Source organism: Biomphalaria glabrata, chromosome 8 (assembly GCF_947242115.1).
Source record: "Biomphalaria glabrata chromosome 8, xgBioGlab47.1, whole genome shotgun sequence".
NCBI classification, from domain to species: domain Eukaryota; kingdom Metazoa; phylum Mollusca; class Gastropoda; family Planorbidae; genus Biomphalaria; species Biomphalaria glabrata.
In genome coordinates this window covers 17,149,616-17,166,168 of record NC_074718.1, presented here as the reverse complement: position 1 = coordinate 17,166,168, position 16,553 = coordinate 17,149,616, and the positions used below count along the sequence as shown (strand labels likewise).

Below are 16,553 nucleotides of genomic sequence, written 5' to 3'. Positions count from 1 at the left end.
TGTATAATTAGTTATTGTGTTTTAAAGGCTTTATAAATTGTTAACGCTTTAATTGCTTACACCTGTAGGTAGCTTTTACTTTGTTATTATTTTGCTGGTGAATTATCGCAATGTGTTTAAGCTTCAAAGTCTACTGTCCCATACCAAAACATAGGAAATGGTCATAATACAGCTTATCTATGCCTTACTTGCACAACCAGGGCCGGCCCTAACATTTGCGGGGCCCTATGTGAAATGGATTGCGCGCGGACCAGTAAGGGTAGGGATAAGGATAATAAGTGAAAATAAAATTATTTTGTATTAGAAAATAAATTCGTATTTGCATTACATTTTTATTAAATGAAAGCTAACGATGCCGTTTTTTTATATCACGCGTAGGACTGGCGTTTACCATATTGATTGACACCCAAAAATGACAATTTTGTCTTTTTAAGGACATTTTTATAAATTTCAGGATATTTCTAGGAGCTCCTTGAAAACAAATAATGGTTTAATTTAATAATTTACACCTAGACTTAGCGCGGGGCTTTTGAACCTTCAAGGTTCACTGCGGCAGCATAGGCCTAAGGCTGGCCCTGATAATATCCAGCTCGCGGTCAACGAATTTTCATCACGCTGCTGTTTTTTTTTGGTTAACCTATAAACCTCATGTTCCAGAAGTCACACAATAAAACCTACTTAGCCCAAAGATCACCGCGCATAGACATCCCTTAAAGTGGTAGATAACTTCACATTATCTGGGAAGCAGAGTATCAAATGACGCATTGCTTTAAAGAGAGGTTGAGAAGTATGGGGGACGAACATATTTTTGGCAATCTTTTTTATTTAAGTAAGCTGAAAGGTTGTCGGAGTAACAGAGATGCCTCACAATAACGCTTCTTTAATAATACTAACGCGATGTTTTTAAGTCTCTTAGGAAAAAAATGCGCGATTTTACTTTGTCACGTTTTACACTATAACGTAGAGATTTTGCATCACTTGATGATTCTTACTAACGCCATAATAATAAGGCTTGTCTTCGAGTCCGAAAAATTAATAATGAAATTCAATATTTCCCGTGGCTGCACAGTCCCATTTGTGACCTACATATTTTGCCATATTCTGGGCAAGCATAACCATTGTCCGCAGGTGGTCGATTTAGATTTTCTTTTCGCCGTCTGCGTTTGTCCTCGGCAGCAGATTATCTTTTGGTTTCAAATGTGTATCCCGCGGCCTTCGTGAGTGACCTCGATTACCTTTTAGCTCACAAAAAAAAAAAGACTGCCTTTGGCATACGTTCGTCTACCATACGGGATACGTGCCCTATCCATTGCAACTGTCGGACCATAAAAGTCCCTCTATACTGTTATATCGGCGTTGGCAAGGACATCGCGGTTTGTAGTGCGGTCCTGCGACCGTATGTCCATGATGGAGCGCAAGCATTTTTGGTGAAAGCACTCAAGAAGTCTTAGTTCTTTTCTGTAAAGTGTCCATGTCTCAGAGCCTTAATGAATATATTAATTGCAATGTTAAATGTCAGAAAGTAACCATTTTAGAATTTACACTGCAAAGACTTTCATCTAAGCCTATAATAGCCCAATAGTTTTACGCGAAAGAAGCAATGTAAAACGTCAAGACGTGAGCTGTGGTTTTCTATAGGCCTACTGTTGGGGGGACTTTCTATTCTAATCGCCTTATACGATTACATTGAGAACTGACAGAACGAAAATGAACTCCTCGGATTGATAGTCTTTACCCGATCGTTCATTTTATTAATTACAACAATATTTACAAAACGATTTCGGGTATATATCCTTCGTTAACAAATTATTCATCCGAGCGAGGCTCGATCACCTGATATTATATATATATATATATATATATATATATATGCGAGTGGGGGAATTTCCCCAAACCACCAACACCCGAAAAAAATCCTTGCTACGCCCATGGTATGTATGTATGTATTATTAATTTTTTTTTTTTTTTTTAATTTATTTTTTCGAAAAAAGGTCCGGTACTCATTGATGGATTAAAGCCCAAAAAAGTTACCCTTTTCAGACCTTGTAGTCTATATGGCAGATGATGTCAGGTCATTTGATTCTTTTGCTTACGTATAACGAGGGTGTCACGTGGCCAGCACAACGACCAACTGCCTTTACTTTTCCCCAATAAATGTCAGTGAACTCAGAGGCGCCTGAAGATTCCAAAATTAAAAATCCCAGTCTTCACCAGAATTTTAACCCCAGACCCCGATTCTGAAGCCAAGCGCTTTACTGCTCAGCCTCCTTCTCAGTGATGAATTGCTTTACTTTTTATTAGAAATAAATTAACAATATACGTTAAAATGCAAGAAAGTAATAATTTTTGAACACATTGAAAAACGTTTATGTATATATATTTGTATATACATATGTATATGTATGTATGTGAAGGGGCTGTCCGTTTAAGGTGTTCTTTGGGGATGAGTAGACCACTCCACGCCTCACTTTTAAATGGAAGTTGATAACCGTCTGGCCAGGGCCAGTAGTGCTTTTGAGTGCCTTTAGTCAAGATTTTTTGATTATTTAAACCATCCACATAGTTGGTTACTCTATGTACGACTGTGTGTGAATGATGTTCTTGTCAGGTTGAACCTCGGGATCTTATTTGTGTAAAGCTACTAAACACCACAAATAATTCCTAAACCTGACAGTGGGAAGTTATTAAATTGACAAAGAATGTATATAACCTGTAGAAACACATATTACTAAGAGATATATTTTAGATATTGTTGTAATTCCACGCCGGTAATAAGGCTGAACATCAGAGCAACGTTCAACACGAGTAGGAGAAGACATGTTGATTCTACAGGACGAATTGTTTTTAGATCTGGTTGAAGGGATCTGCAGGTTATGAGAGTCTAAATTGTTTGGTCTAAGTGCCGTCATGCGTGATACCAGTGAATTGTTTTTGTAGTACCTTAAGCGACACTGGGAAGTGTGTCGGTGGTCAGTTCTAGTGTTAAGTAGGAATTTTAGAACTTAAGACAGTACTCCCAGTGACTTGATAGCTGAATTACATGTCTATTTGCTTCTAGTGTTAAGTAGGAATTTTAGAACTTAAGACAGTACTCCCAGTGACTTGATAGCTGAATTACATGTCTATTTGCTTATAGCTTTATAGAAATACATTGTCTATTAAAACCTGCATTCTTTCGTCGAGTGCTTGGATTTACTACAATATGTAATAATATTGTGATTAATAAAACTTTAAGATCATGTTTTGCAGAAAATTATATTATTATTATATAAAACATAGTATATAAGTAAAAATGTTAACGTTGCTGTTCCAAATGGGACATTGTCAAGTACATGTAGAGATTGTTGTGACCTTCTGAGTTCATTTTTCTGTATACATTAAAATCATTTTACTTAATGATGTATATCTTATTAAAAAAACATAGACGTATGATATTAGTAATAAGAATAAATTTCAATCAAGAGTAGCATAGGTAAACGCTTCCAAATTTTAAAACTAAATAAATAATTAGTCAATTAAATATAAAATAATACTTTTTTTCAGACCTTGCAGATGATAAAGACGTCATTTTTTTTAAAAGCCTAATTATTATCAACTCAAATATTTATCAATCAAAAACACATGCGGCGAAGCGACTATGGATCATCTCATGTAAATGAGATGAAAGTCTGGGCATTAGTCAAACCTTCATTTTTACACAAAGCAGTGTTAGACGCTTCCGCGGTGTCTAATGCAGCTAAACTACAAGGAGGTAACACTCAATAAAATCCAATAACACCAGCAAAAGGCCAAACAATCAATAAAAGTTAATTAACGCTGATACTGAATTAGAAGTTTTATAGCAATGAAGGGCATCCTCATATGTCAGCTAACTGTCTACGTACCCCTCCCGTTGATGAGTTGAATTAAAAAACATGAGATTTAATTAACACCATCTCAAGTAAGCAATTTGCTTAAATCCTTCATCACTTAATTACAATTCTACCCAACAAGACTTCGAAATAAGTGTAAACTCAAACGTACCAAGTCCACAATAATTTAGACCAGAACATAAACTTCCACAATGAACAGAATGAGAAAAACAACTTAAGTTACGAAATCCCCCGCTCTCAACAACTACTCCACTACTTCCAGGACAACTGCAGGTTGTATAAGTTGCCCTAAATCTACCACCTATCATGTGATCATTTTTCCAGTAACCAACACTGATCTGTTTAGAACAACCATGAGGATGTGACACTATAAAATTTAATTCTTGCTTAGAGTTAAAATATTTATTTTGGTCACGATCAAAGAAATTAATATAACGTTTCCACATTTTGGAAAGTTTATTTCCTATTTTTTTATCACATAACACACACTTCAACATACACAAGTCATCTATAATGCTAATCTCAACATTTATAACTGTATCAACACTGACTACAGGACTGTCATCTGTATTATAAAACAAAAACAACCTGAAACTCGTGTAGTTGGCCTCAATGTTTTCAAAAACTACTTGTGTGGCTGTCACTACATCAAACTCCCACCATACTGTGCTTGGCGACTCTGAATCCTTACATTTTCTACACCAACACTTTTTGCAGTCTATACTCTGAATACTTTCAGCTTTCTTTTCTACGTTTCGAATTTTGTTTACATTCATCAATTTTCCACTTCCTGTCCTCAAGTTTTGTGTGTCTCTTCTATTAAAAAAAGGATATGGTTGCTTTGTTGATGGCCAAAATTGTGGTCTTTTTGGACTGTCCATTTTAACATCTACCCTTACTGTCAAATCAGCTACAACTTTTATGAATTTATACAAATATTGAAGACCATCTGGTAGATTTCTTAACGTAAATGTATCAATAGGTATAAACTGTCCATGACCTGGATTCTTCTTGCAGCCAACAAGATATTTATGTAGATCAGTTTCTCCACCTTCTGACTCCTGAGTTTCATGATCACCTGGAAAACAGGTAATAACAATTTAGGCGATAAACGTGTTTGGAACACAATGTACAGTGTTGATTAAATAAATCAATAATAAAAATAGATATCATGTCACTGCCTTTACATTCTATGAACAAAAAAATAAATGATGTGCTAGTAAAATCAATCGCATTATTTTAATTTATATCTACTCATTGTTAGTTATGTGCTTATCTTGAATAACTTTAAAAAAAAATATATATATATATATATTAATTCCTGTTAAGCCCACAATCATAAAATACACAATAAAAAATATATAGTTGATTCTATACTTCTTATCATTTGTTAAACATACACAAACACACACACAATGTATATACATATATATATATATATATATGGGGGGGTACCATGACATTTCTATTCCCTTATTTTTACCTAAACCCACATAAACATCCAGACAAAATAATTAATAAAAATACTTTAGTCTTTTTCTGATGCACTGCATTATTATTTTCTATATACAACAAGCCCTATGTTAAAAAATTAATGTTAGAAAATTGTTAGCATTAAAATCAAAATACCTTGAATATCATTTTCGAAATGGTCATAATTGTTCTGAAACGAAATACAAAAAAATATTTCAAATGTTTTTAAATTAAATGCTTAATTTTATTTTGTATAAAAAAAAAGAGAAAAAAAATGTATTTCACATCTTCTGTAAAATACTAAGATCCTATTTTTAACAGAAATCATTATAGACATATGTTAGGAATTTAAGCTGGCTGCTCACATCGTCAGGCAATCTCAAAGTAAGCTTTAACTTTAAATAAATTGGCCATGAACGTTCTTAAGTTTAATAACAAAGCATTGATACATATGCATATATATATATACAGGATAGTTACAGCAATGGACACCATGTCAAAGTTGCATAAAAGAGTGTGGGCAACATAATGCTGACTAACAATACTAATGCCTTAGTCTATCAAACCTTTGTGATGAGCACTTTGCTATACGGAAGTGAAACTTGGTCAGCCTACTCATGGCAGGAAAAAAAATCTGAATGTCTTCCACCTCCGATGCCTAAGGCAGATCTTTACCAAAAGGTGGAAACATAAAATAATCAATGGGAAAGTGCAACAAAGTGCGGGGTGCCAGGACATTGGCTGTTTTATCAGCAGTGGACGCCTTGGCTGGCTTAGCCCTGTTCGTAGAATGCCAGTAGAAGAATTCCACAAGACATTTTAACAGAAGGTAGGAGAGCCACTGGTCTTCAGCTTTTACGGTATACGGATGTATGCAAACGCGACATGAAGCTCTTCAACATCGACACTAGCAGCTGGGAAAGTGGCATTGGATAGATCCATATGGAGAGTGAGAGCATAAAGGAAGGGTCTCGAATTGCAGATGCCGTACACAACAGCAGCAGAAAAAAGGATGAAGAACATTTATGAGAGGTGATACTGTATGACGTGCCCATGAGATGCCACATTTTTATAATGAACTGTTTATTGAGGGGAGGTATCCCTAGAGAAAATCGAGTTTTAGGTCTAGGATATCGATTTTTAACTAATAACATAATTAAGTAGATCAACCATTTTTCATTACATTACAATCATTTTTATTGCTTAAATCTGTGTCTAAAACATGTTTTATGTTGTTTTTGTAAGGCCTATGAGACAAAATTTTTATAAAATTTCTTGAAAAGTACAAAAATGGCCCTTGGTTACGCCATCTCTATTATAAGCAAATCATTGTTTGACTATCGATGTTTGGTATGGTTTTTTTCCTCACGATCTCTAGTTTTATAAAGACGCCTCGTTTTCGCTCTATGTTTCATTCAATTTCGGTAATGATCGGAAATCTTCGGTCAACTTTTGAAGCAAATTAGATTATTTTTAGCCTTGCTAATAAATAAAGAAACGCCATTGGTTGATTTTGCCCCCGTGGTCGGAATCCCCGTAACTACTTTTGTTATTTCCGACTATCGATAATAGACTTTATTTCAATGGCGAAGTCTACACGTTGACTTTCTTTTCTGTTCATGTGTGCATTTTCTTATTTATTCAACAGTTACAGTATATATATTTCTTTTTTTATTCATCAAATATTCTAGATCTGCTTCACCTTGTTTTTTATAAATGGCTAGACTCAACAAAAGGCTAGCTCAATTGAAGCAAGCTCGAATGAGTCGCAAATTAGATCTAGAAAGAGTTACTGGTAAATCTAAGACTCTAGTCGATCTAGATAAATCTGGTACTTCCACAACAAGTTCTAGATCTATATCTTCATCAACACCTAGCCCTACTAGATCTAGATCTGATTCATCTTCTGGACATAATATTACGGCAGCAGTTGAAATTGAGAATGTGTCTACCGAAGCCAATAAAAGTGAGGCATTGGCATCTAGATCTAAGTCTAGTAAACTTCATTTAGATCTCAATACCAGGAGTAAAAGTAAAATTATTGACATTCCCAAATTAGATGTTGATAATTTAATATCCACCACTCCACACACTAACAGAACAATAGTTGAATTTGACCAACTTCAGGCCCTTATACAGCCTTTACTTTGTCCTGGCTGCAATAAGTCTTCATTAAAATTAAATTCTGATGAAAAATGTCGCAAAGGCCTGTCTGTTAAACTTAGCATTAACTGTGAAACATGCAGGACAGTTGTAAGTAGCAACCATACATCAGGTTATTCTAAAGAAAATAAAAGATATTCTGTTAACAATTCTGCAGTTCTATCATCAATCTTATGTGGATTAGGTTCCTACACATTTAACAAACTGTGTGAACATTTAGACATACCTGGAATGTGTAAAAAAAACTTTCTAAATATTACTAAACTAATTTACAATAAAGGTGATGATATCCGACAGGCCCTAGAACTTAAAACTGTTGACCTTATTCGTCGAAAGCATGCGGAGGAAAGTGGAGTTTCTATAAACGAAGAAGATATCATTGATATTGATGTCTCATATGATGGCTCATGGCTAACCAGAGGACACACTTCACATATTGGAATTGGATGTGTTGTTGATGTGTTAACAGGATATGTTTTGGATTTCCACATAGTTTCAACATTTTGTTTGGTCTGTCAAACCACTGGCAGAAAGATTAAAGAAAAATCCCCATCACAGTATTCAGAATGGTTTGAAACACACAAGCCTTTTTGTGAAATCAACTACACAGGTGAGGGTCTATTAAATATAATTTACACTTCTATCAAGTCTTTGTGTATAGTTTTTAAATTCTCTTCGCTAAATTTTTATTAGCTTTGCTTTTTTTGTAGATTCACTAAATAATATTAACAAGTTTCTAAACTGTTTGATTTTCTTTATATTTACAGGTTCATCAGCTATGATGGAAACACATGCCGCAGAGGTATTATGGCTGAGGTCAGTTACAAAATTTAAGCTTCGCTACACATCAATGTTATCTGATGGAGATGCTAAATCTTTCAAAAGAGTAACTGAACTTAAATCTTATGGTGACATTCCCATAGTAAAAGAAGAATGTGTCAACCATGTTGGTAAAAGGATGGGATCTGCACTTCGAAATTTAGTTGCTGATTGTAGCAAAAAAGGTACTTCTCTTGGAGGCAAAGGGCATGGTAAACTAACTCAAAACACTATAAAAAAGTTAACACTTTATTACTCTAGAGCCATTAGAAAGCATAAAAATGTTTCTGATATGCAGAAAGCTATAATGGCATCTCTTTATCATTGCTTGTCAACTGACAAATCACCGAAACATCAATTGTGTCCAACTGGATCTGGCTCGTGGTGCTTCTACAATGCTGCTGTTGCTAAAAATGAGACTCCTGGTCCACATAGCAAGCTTCTCTGCACTCCTCTAAATTATAAGCTACTAGCTGACCACTTAAAACCAATATATAAACGCCTCTCCGAGCCAGCCCTCTTACAACGTTGTTTGCTAGGTGCTACCCAAAACGCCGACGAGTCTTTGCATTCCAAGATTTGGAGTACTTGTGATAAAAAGAAATTTTCTTCTTGGAACAAGGTAACATTTTCAGTGATATCCTCTATTTATGACTTTAACTTTGGATTTGCTGCTTCAAAAATAATGAAAAATATTCTGTTCTGCAAAAACACGTTTCATGCCCATCGTCTTGGTTTGAGTCGACAGAATCAACGATTAAGTGGGTCGGCGTATAAAAAAAGTAAAGTGGTCATGAGACGACTCCAGATGAGGAAAGATGCAAAAGCTCGAAGGGAACTTGAGTTAAGAGATGCAGAGGGACCTACTTATGAAGCAGGACAGTTTTAGCTGTTTTTTTTTCTGCTTTTTTCTTCTTTTTTCAGAAATCAACAAATATAAATTTCACGTAGGTCATTTAGCTGTACACATGATTTCTCCTAAACTAATTGTTTGATTTTAACGAAATTTGAAACACTTGTTCTAGACATGATATACCTTACTTGTATAATGAATTTTTGTGAAACTTTTTAATACTTTTTTCTAAGTTTTCAAATCTATACTTTAAACTCATTTTTCTCAAAATGTTACTTTTTGCACATATCATTATGCCTTACTAGGAATTTCTCCTAAACTACTTGATAGATTTCAATGAAATTTGAAACACTTCTTAAGGACATCATTTACTTTACTCGTACAATGAGTTTTTTTCAAACTTTTATTTACTTTTTTTTTAAAGTAATTTTAATTAATATTTATCCTGTTTTTTATGCCTAAAATATAACTAAAAATTCAAAAATTTGTAAAAAAAAAAACATACTTAAATCTTTAATTCTGACGTTGTAACAATTTAGAGGATCCTTTTCTCTTATCTTTAAATTCAATTTCATGTAATTTTGATCAATAGTTTTTACAAAATTCAGAGTTTTAATTTGTATACAATAAACAATATGGCCGCCGTTACCATGGCAACCATCATTCAAACAACTTTTTTTTTAGCATTATTTATTTTAGAATATCATTATATGTTACCATAACAAATTTCAAAGGCCTAGCTTCAGAAATAAGAAAAATAAGATTTTCAGGGATACCTCCCCTTGAATCCCGCAGTCCGAAATACCACTTTTAACGAGACTCGACACCAGGACCCAAGGTTCGGAAGCCAAATCGAGTTTAAAAATATTTAAAGATTGTATCTTACCCATATTTACAACTGTATCTCTCAATAACATAGAATATAGAAGACTCTTCCCTTTTAATATCATACTTATCCATTAACAATAATTAATTGACTAATTGACTTTTTTATTTATGTTTTCGTATAAAGTTTTAAATTGATTTGAAAATGTGAGTTAATTAGTCTTCTATTTTTTTTTACCAGACAGAAAGACAGACTGATTGAGTAAATTTAAAACTTTGTAAAACAATTATAAACTAGTCATACAAATTACGCACGTGAAAGCAGATCTCAAGAGAGAAAGAAATTAAGGAAATAGTTTATCTACTAAATATACAATGTATCAAGGATAAAGCAGATGTTTTAAATGTTTTAATTGGAAGCCCTGTAGAAATCCCTTCTAACATTGTAATTGCCTATGACAAGAATTTCAAATTGAACTAAATAACGTTTTAAAAAATAATTCAAAATGTTATTTAATGTTAATCTAGTGTGTCTTTCTATTTGTATAAGCACTGGTAGTCAATGTTTAAAGAATACTAATCTCTGAATTGATTAAAAGGCAGGAGTATATAGATAAGACTGGAGAGTAGATAAAATCAAATCGATTAAAGTAAAATTGTTTTCAAGAAAAGTATTGAGATACAAAATAGTAAACATAAATTGTATTAGGGAGAAAGGTCGGCAGGTTTTTAACTTTACTCTTTTTTTTTTTAAGAAAACTTCCTTATCTTCTCCCTTCTCAAAATGTCACGCAATCTAAATGGCACATTAACTCTAGGAAGCCGATTTTACTAGAAATTATTACAGATTGTTTTATGGACCTTATCTTTAAGCTTTGTTCTTGTTATATCTAAAAGTGTACTCAGCACATTTACACCAACTGGAGTTTACATTTCCCTTTACTCAGCTATCGAACACATATAACCTTCTATCTCTGTATTCCTTGTCACTACCACCACTGGTGTTATCTTTTCTAACATCCATGACTATCACTCTGCGCCTCAACTTTAAACTCACAATCTTCTGTTCAAACCCTTCTTCCCTATCTCAACAATCTCTAACGAATGTCCATAATTATTGCATTTAAAACAAATAATGTCTTTCCTATGCTAGTCTCCCATATTGTGACAATCTCTCGTTCGCAAACCTTTAACACGTTTGACAGCAACGGTTTTAAAACGTTCTACATTACGTATACATTATATATAAAAGTTTTAGCAGTTCAAAAACTAGTAAATTTTTACAGCTAGAGATTTATAATAGTATTATCTAATCTTCTACTACTAGTAATTTTTTGTAGTTTAAACATGAACTGCACGACCATACACAAAAGGTATACATGATTCATGTACTTAGTTACATTGATTCGTTTCTTGGAATTTGTAAAAATGTATTGAAAAATGAAAGTCACAGGAAGTATAATGCTGTCAAAAAAAATAATTATGGCCTTTGGAGTTGTAACAAACGTTTAATCTACGTCACATGCAACAATATTTATTAGTAGTAAATTAGCCAAGAAATGGTGGTTATCTATGTGGAGTCCATAAAACATGAAATGACGCACATTGAGTTTTTTTTTTCAATATAGTTTATTACATTTTTTAACACAACAAGTATCGAGCTCTGATCTAGCTTTGAATTAGCTGTCATCAATCTGTGTTAAAGCTTTGACAAAGTTGCGACTAATGTTTTTATTTATCAATCTTTGACCTCGTTAAGAAAGTCCAGTGGTCAGTATTAATAAAGTTTTAAGATCTTTAATGTGTCAAATATATATCAGTGTGAAAGTGCAATAAGTTTCAAAAAGACAAAACTGGAATATAAAAGACTAGAATAGAAGAGAAATATATTTTAGCTTACATATACCAATCAATAGTATCCAAAGGTTATACAAAGAACATTTATCAACTGGCTTTCGTAAAAAAAACATTAATAATAATAAAAATAATAATTAAGACTTAAACATTTATCATATAATCACGAACGAATAGTTTGTATTTATCTTAAATCTTACAACTAAAGGTTAACAATTGTAAAAAAAAAATACATGAAAAAAATGTTCGTCTTAAAATATAATGATGTAGGTCTATAAGAATAAAATACAAATTTACGAAGTATTCATTGAATGAACATTTTCACTAACAAATATAAATCATTGACAATTCAAGTAATATAAAAAGGCTTTATCCCCCGTTCAATTTGAGATATTTGTAAGTTAAATAATAAATAAAAGTTTCACACATAGATTTTTACTTCACGTAAAAATAGCTATCTTTTAATTTTTGTAAAGACATGTTATTTTTTCTTTAAAGTTAGCCACACTGCTCCGCTATTAAGACTCTATTTCAATGTATTAAGTATCCACCAAACCAATTCGTTTTGAGCGCATTATAAATGAATGCATGAATCACTCAGTGGTTTCTACGAAAATATACATAACATTGTTGCTTAGAAATACAGAAAAAAAAAGATTTAATGTTTCACAAATAGCTCTTTCCAATTATATTCTATCAAAACAGATTTTAGCAAGAAAAGAGAACCTTAAATTGAGCCTGTGTAAAAAAATCCTTTAAATTCGTTCAATCTATTGATCTATTGATAGATGTTTGGTATTTATGGTGTTATGTTACGTTTAAATAAAGCTCACTGCCAAACATTTATGGATATAAGCATTTCACTATCTATCAAATGTTACTTATTGTATGAGTGCAATAACCTATGACAACCAGTTCTACTCCTGGCCTAAACTTACGACTTAGATTCTGAGTCTGGCATAATCGTTTTTATTAAAAGGAGGGTGCAAAGGCTAGTTACTTGGGCCTAACAAGTAATCTTTAGACAGGTTTGACTGATAAGCAACGGCTGGCTAAAAATACTAGGGAAAGAAAACCTAAAATATTTGCGCTTTTACGATATTCACTAATATGTAATGTAATGTAATATGTAAAAGACATTCCCTGAGGAAAATTAAAGAGCCTTAAACAACACACAGACTCCGCTGATTCCAAACTGTATCGGCATTAGCCATTGCTTTTAATACATCAGCTGCGTAAATAGAGAAAATTGAGAAGGGAAAAACTGCTTTGTGGGCGACATTGTTCCGACCAATTTTATGTCAAATAGAGATTTATCTCATTTCTTTAAGATAATGATTCATTGTAGCCACATGTTTGAAAGAAGGAAGCGTAAAGCGTGCAATGTCTTTAATTTCAAACATTAAAAAATATTATATTGTATACATGACTAGGCAAACCTTGTTTTGAATAGCATGCATATACACATATATTTTTTTAAAAACATAATGAAGAAATATTTAATGCACTACTTAAATGCATATACATATAAAAACTTTACTTAGGATAAAAACAGAAAAAGCGTGTTAATCATAGAAAATGAAGAGCCAGATTAGTCTTAAAGTTGCAGGTAACCATCCCCAACCTTCAGTGTAGCCAACACAGTGGACATGTGCTCCACTACTACCTGGACATGTACACGTTGTAAAAGAAAACATATTTCTATAACCCACTTTGTGTTTTTTCTTCCATCTACCAACACTAACCATTTTAGACAATCCGTGGGGATGTGAACTATAAAGTTTAATCTGTGTATATCTTTAGAGTATTTGTACTTGTTTATTACTTTATACCAGGGTGTAAAGAAATAATTCCACGTATTCATAATGTTACGAATGAACAGTGACAGGTAGATGTCACTATGTGTGACCCCGGCGAGATGACACAGCACCGAGTGTTATCTGGAATCTATGCATGTAAACAAAGACAGGATGTGACGTGCCTCACGTGTTGTTCCAGAGGACGAACAGATTTACGAAGGGGGGCATTGTGACAAATGAACAGTGACAGTTAGAGGTCACTACGTGTGACCTCGGCGAGATGACACTGCAGCAGGTGTCCTCTGGAATCAACATGTATAAACAACAACAGGATGTGATGTTTCCTCCCATGTTGTTCCAGAGGATACTAGCAGTGTTTTTGCAAGAATACATATTTGAATTAAACCCAGATATGACAGAGATCCTGAGTAACATGCAGGACCAGATGGACTTAATGAAGGAGACCCTCAAGAAAATAAACGCCATGAATTAAAAAGTAAATGAACAGATGAGCTCTATGAACGAGAAGATTGACCAGAGAGTCAACACTGTGGAAAAAGAAATGGAAGAGATAAGGACTCATGTCCAAGAACAACTGAGTAAGGAACGGGGTACTAGAACAAAAACATTAGTGCCCGAAATCTCTTGGAAGATAAAGCCGCCTGTGTTTGATGGATCCATCTCATTGACTGTTTACAAAAGACAGTTTGAGGCAGCGGCCAAGGTTAATAACTGGAACACTGAAGAAGAGAAAGCGACTGCTCTGGTGTTAGCTTTAAGAGGGAAGGCAGCAGAACTGCTTCAGTCAATAACAAATCAACAAGATTACGTTGCCATTGTTAAGGCTATGAAGCTCCGTTACGGAGACAAACATTTACAAGAAGTTTATAGAGTTCAGTTGAAAACCCGACAACAACGCTCCGGTGAAACCTTGCAAGAGCTAGAGGCGGACATAGAACGTCTTGCTCATTTGGCATATCCGACAGCAGCACAAGACTTTCTGGACGTCGTTATCACTGATGCATTCATTGATGCCATTCGAGATCCAGAACTGAAGAAGGCAATAAGAATCAGTGGTAAGCGCAAATCCAGTGAAGCTCTGGTCTACGCTCTCTCCTATGAAGCCGCCAAAGACGCCTCCAAGAATATCCATCATGGGCGTATGCTGGAAGTCCAAGAAGAACATCTTACACAACTTCTCAGAAGGGTAACTGAAGTGCTAGAAGAACGCAGACCAAATAAGAAGCATGAAGGACAGAATAGAACCAGTGTACGTTGTTGGAATTGTGGAGAACCTGGCCATCTACAAAGGAACTGCACGAGAAGATTTCCCCGACAAACAGAGTATCAGCACAGACCGGAGACAGATGCAAGGTCAGGTGCTCATGTCTACCAGGGAAACTAACTTTCGCCGGTTTTATGGGGCAAAAATCGGCGATCAAGAACATGACAGCCCCTGCAACTATAATTCCAGTCGCTGTGTTAGGGAAGAATAAAAGTCTGTACATCAATGGTAAAATTGGATCTCGAAATTATCGTTTTCTTCTAGATACTGGTGCCTCACGTTCAGTCATTTGTCCAGACATTGTCAAAAATAACGAAATCAAGAAAGTGAACTCTTACTCCTTGAAGACGGCCAGTGGAGAGATGATGCCTATACATGGACTGACAAATATAAACTTTGAGCTCGGGCATCAGTCATTTATACATGAATTTCTGATCGCTAACATTACGGATGACTGTATTATTGGGCTTGATTTTATGCAGAAATGTGAATTCTCTCTGAACATCGGAGGTGGTACTTTGAAATGTGGAGATGTTGAGATTCCCTTGCTCGGGGATGAAGATGAAGAGAATGGTCAAATAAGAAGAATCCTTTTAACAGAAGATACAAGTTTGCCAGCTCAGTCTAGATCAATTATCTGGGGAAAGTTAGAGCATGGTCAAACGGCAACGATGACGGCGATAGTGGAAGGCATTGAAAATGACAACAGCGGAATGGCAGTAGGAAAAACATTGGTCCTTGTCGGAAAAGATCAAAAGGTGCCCTTCAGAATCATGAACCTCGGCCTACAGGAGAGACATCTAAAGAAAGACAGCCCCATCGCAATATGTAATACTCTTGACCTGATCAGAAACTGTAATAATAATATCACGATCGTTAATTCCACCAAACATTTCAATCCACAAATTACCAAGCTCCTGACAGAAATGAAAGTGAATTTATCAGATGAGCAGTACAGCAAAGCAGAACAGTTGATTATGGAGTTTGCAGATATTCTGCCATCTGATGAAGCAGACTGCGGACGGACAAACATGGTACGACATCGAATAGACACTGGAAACACCAGACCGATTCGACAGCCACCACGTCGCTTGCCGCTAGCAAAGCAACAAGAAGCTATGGACATGATAGAGGGAATGACGCAGCAAGGATTCATTGAGCCCTCAACTAGTCATTGGTGTTCGCCTATTGTCTTAGTAAAGAAGAAGGATGAATCTATGCGATTTTGTGTAGATTACAGAGCTCTGAATGAAGTCACACATAAAGATAGTTATCCACTTCCTAGAATCGACGATTCTTTGGACACGCTTGCAGGGTCCCAGGTATTTTCTACTCTCGACCTAAAGAGTGGGTATTGGCAAGTTGAAATGCACCCCAATTATATAGAGAAAACCGCCTTCTCTGCTGGCAACGGCCTCTGGCAATTCACTGTGATGCCATTCGGTCTCTGCAACGCACCAGCCACCTTTGAACGATTGATGGAGAGGGTTTTACGAGGACTTCATTGGACCACATGCCTAGTTTACCTTGATGACATTATTGTAATTGGCAAAAACGTTTGAAGAGCACCTTCCAAATCTGAAGGAAGTATTTCAACGGATAAGAAGTGC

General features: G+C 34.8%; 2 protein-coding genes across 6 annotated transcripts in view; both read left to right on the top strand.

The window, feature by feature from the left end:
• The window catches only part of LOC106071263 (uncharacterized), a 261,624-nt gene that overhangs the window by 155,223 nt on the left and 89,848 nt on the right, over nucleotides 1-16,553 (top strand). The gene's annotated exons all lie outside the window — the stretch shown is intronic.
• LOC129927685 (uncharacterized) lies at nucleotides 6,440-9,852 on the top strand. The gene is made up of 2 exons (XM_056037823.1): nucleotides 6,440-8,118; nucleotides 8,276-9,852. The coding sequence occupies exons 1-2, from the start codon at nucleotides 7,062-7,064 to the stop codon at nucleotides 9,214-9,216; spliced, it is 1,998 nt and encodes a 665-aa protein (XP_055893798.1). The 5' UTR covers nucleotides 6,440-7,061; the 3' UTR covers nucleotides 9,217-9,852.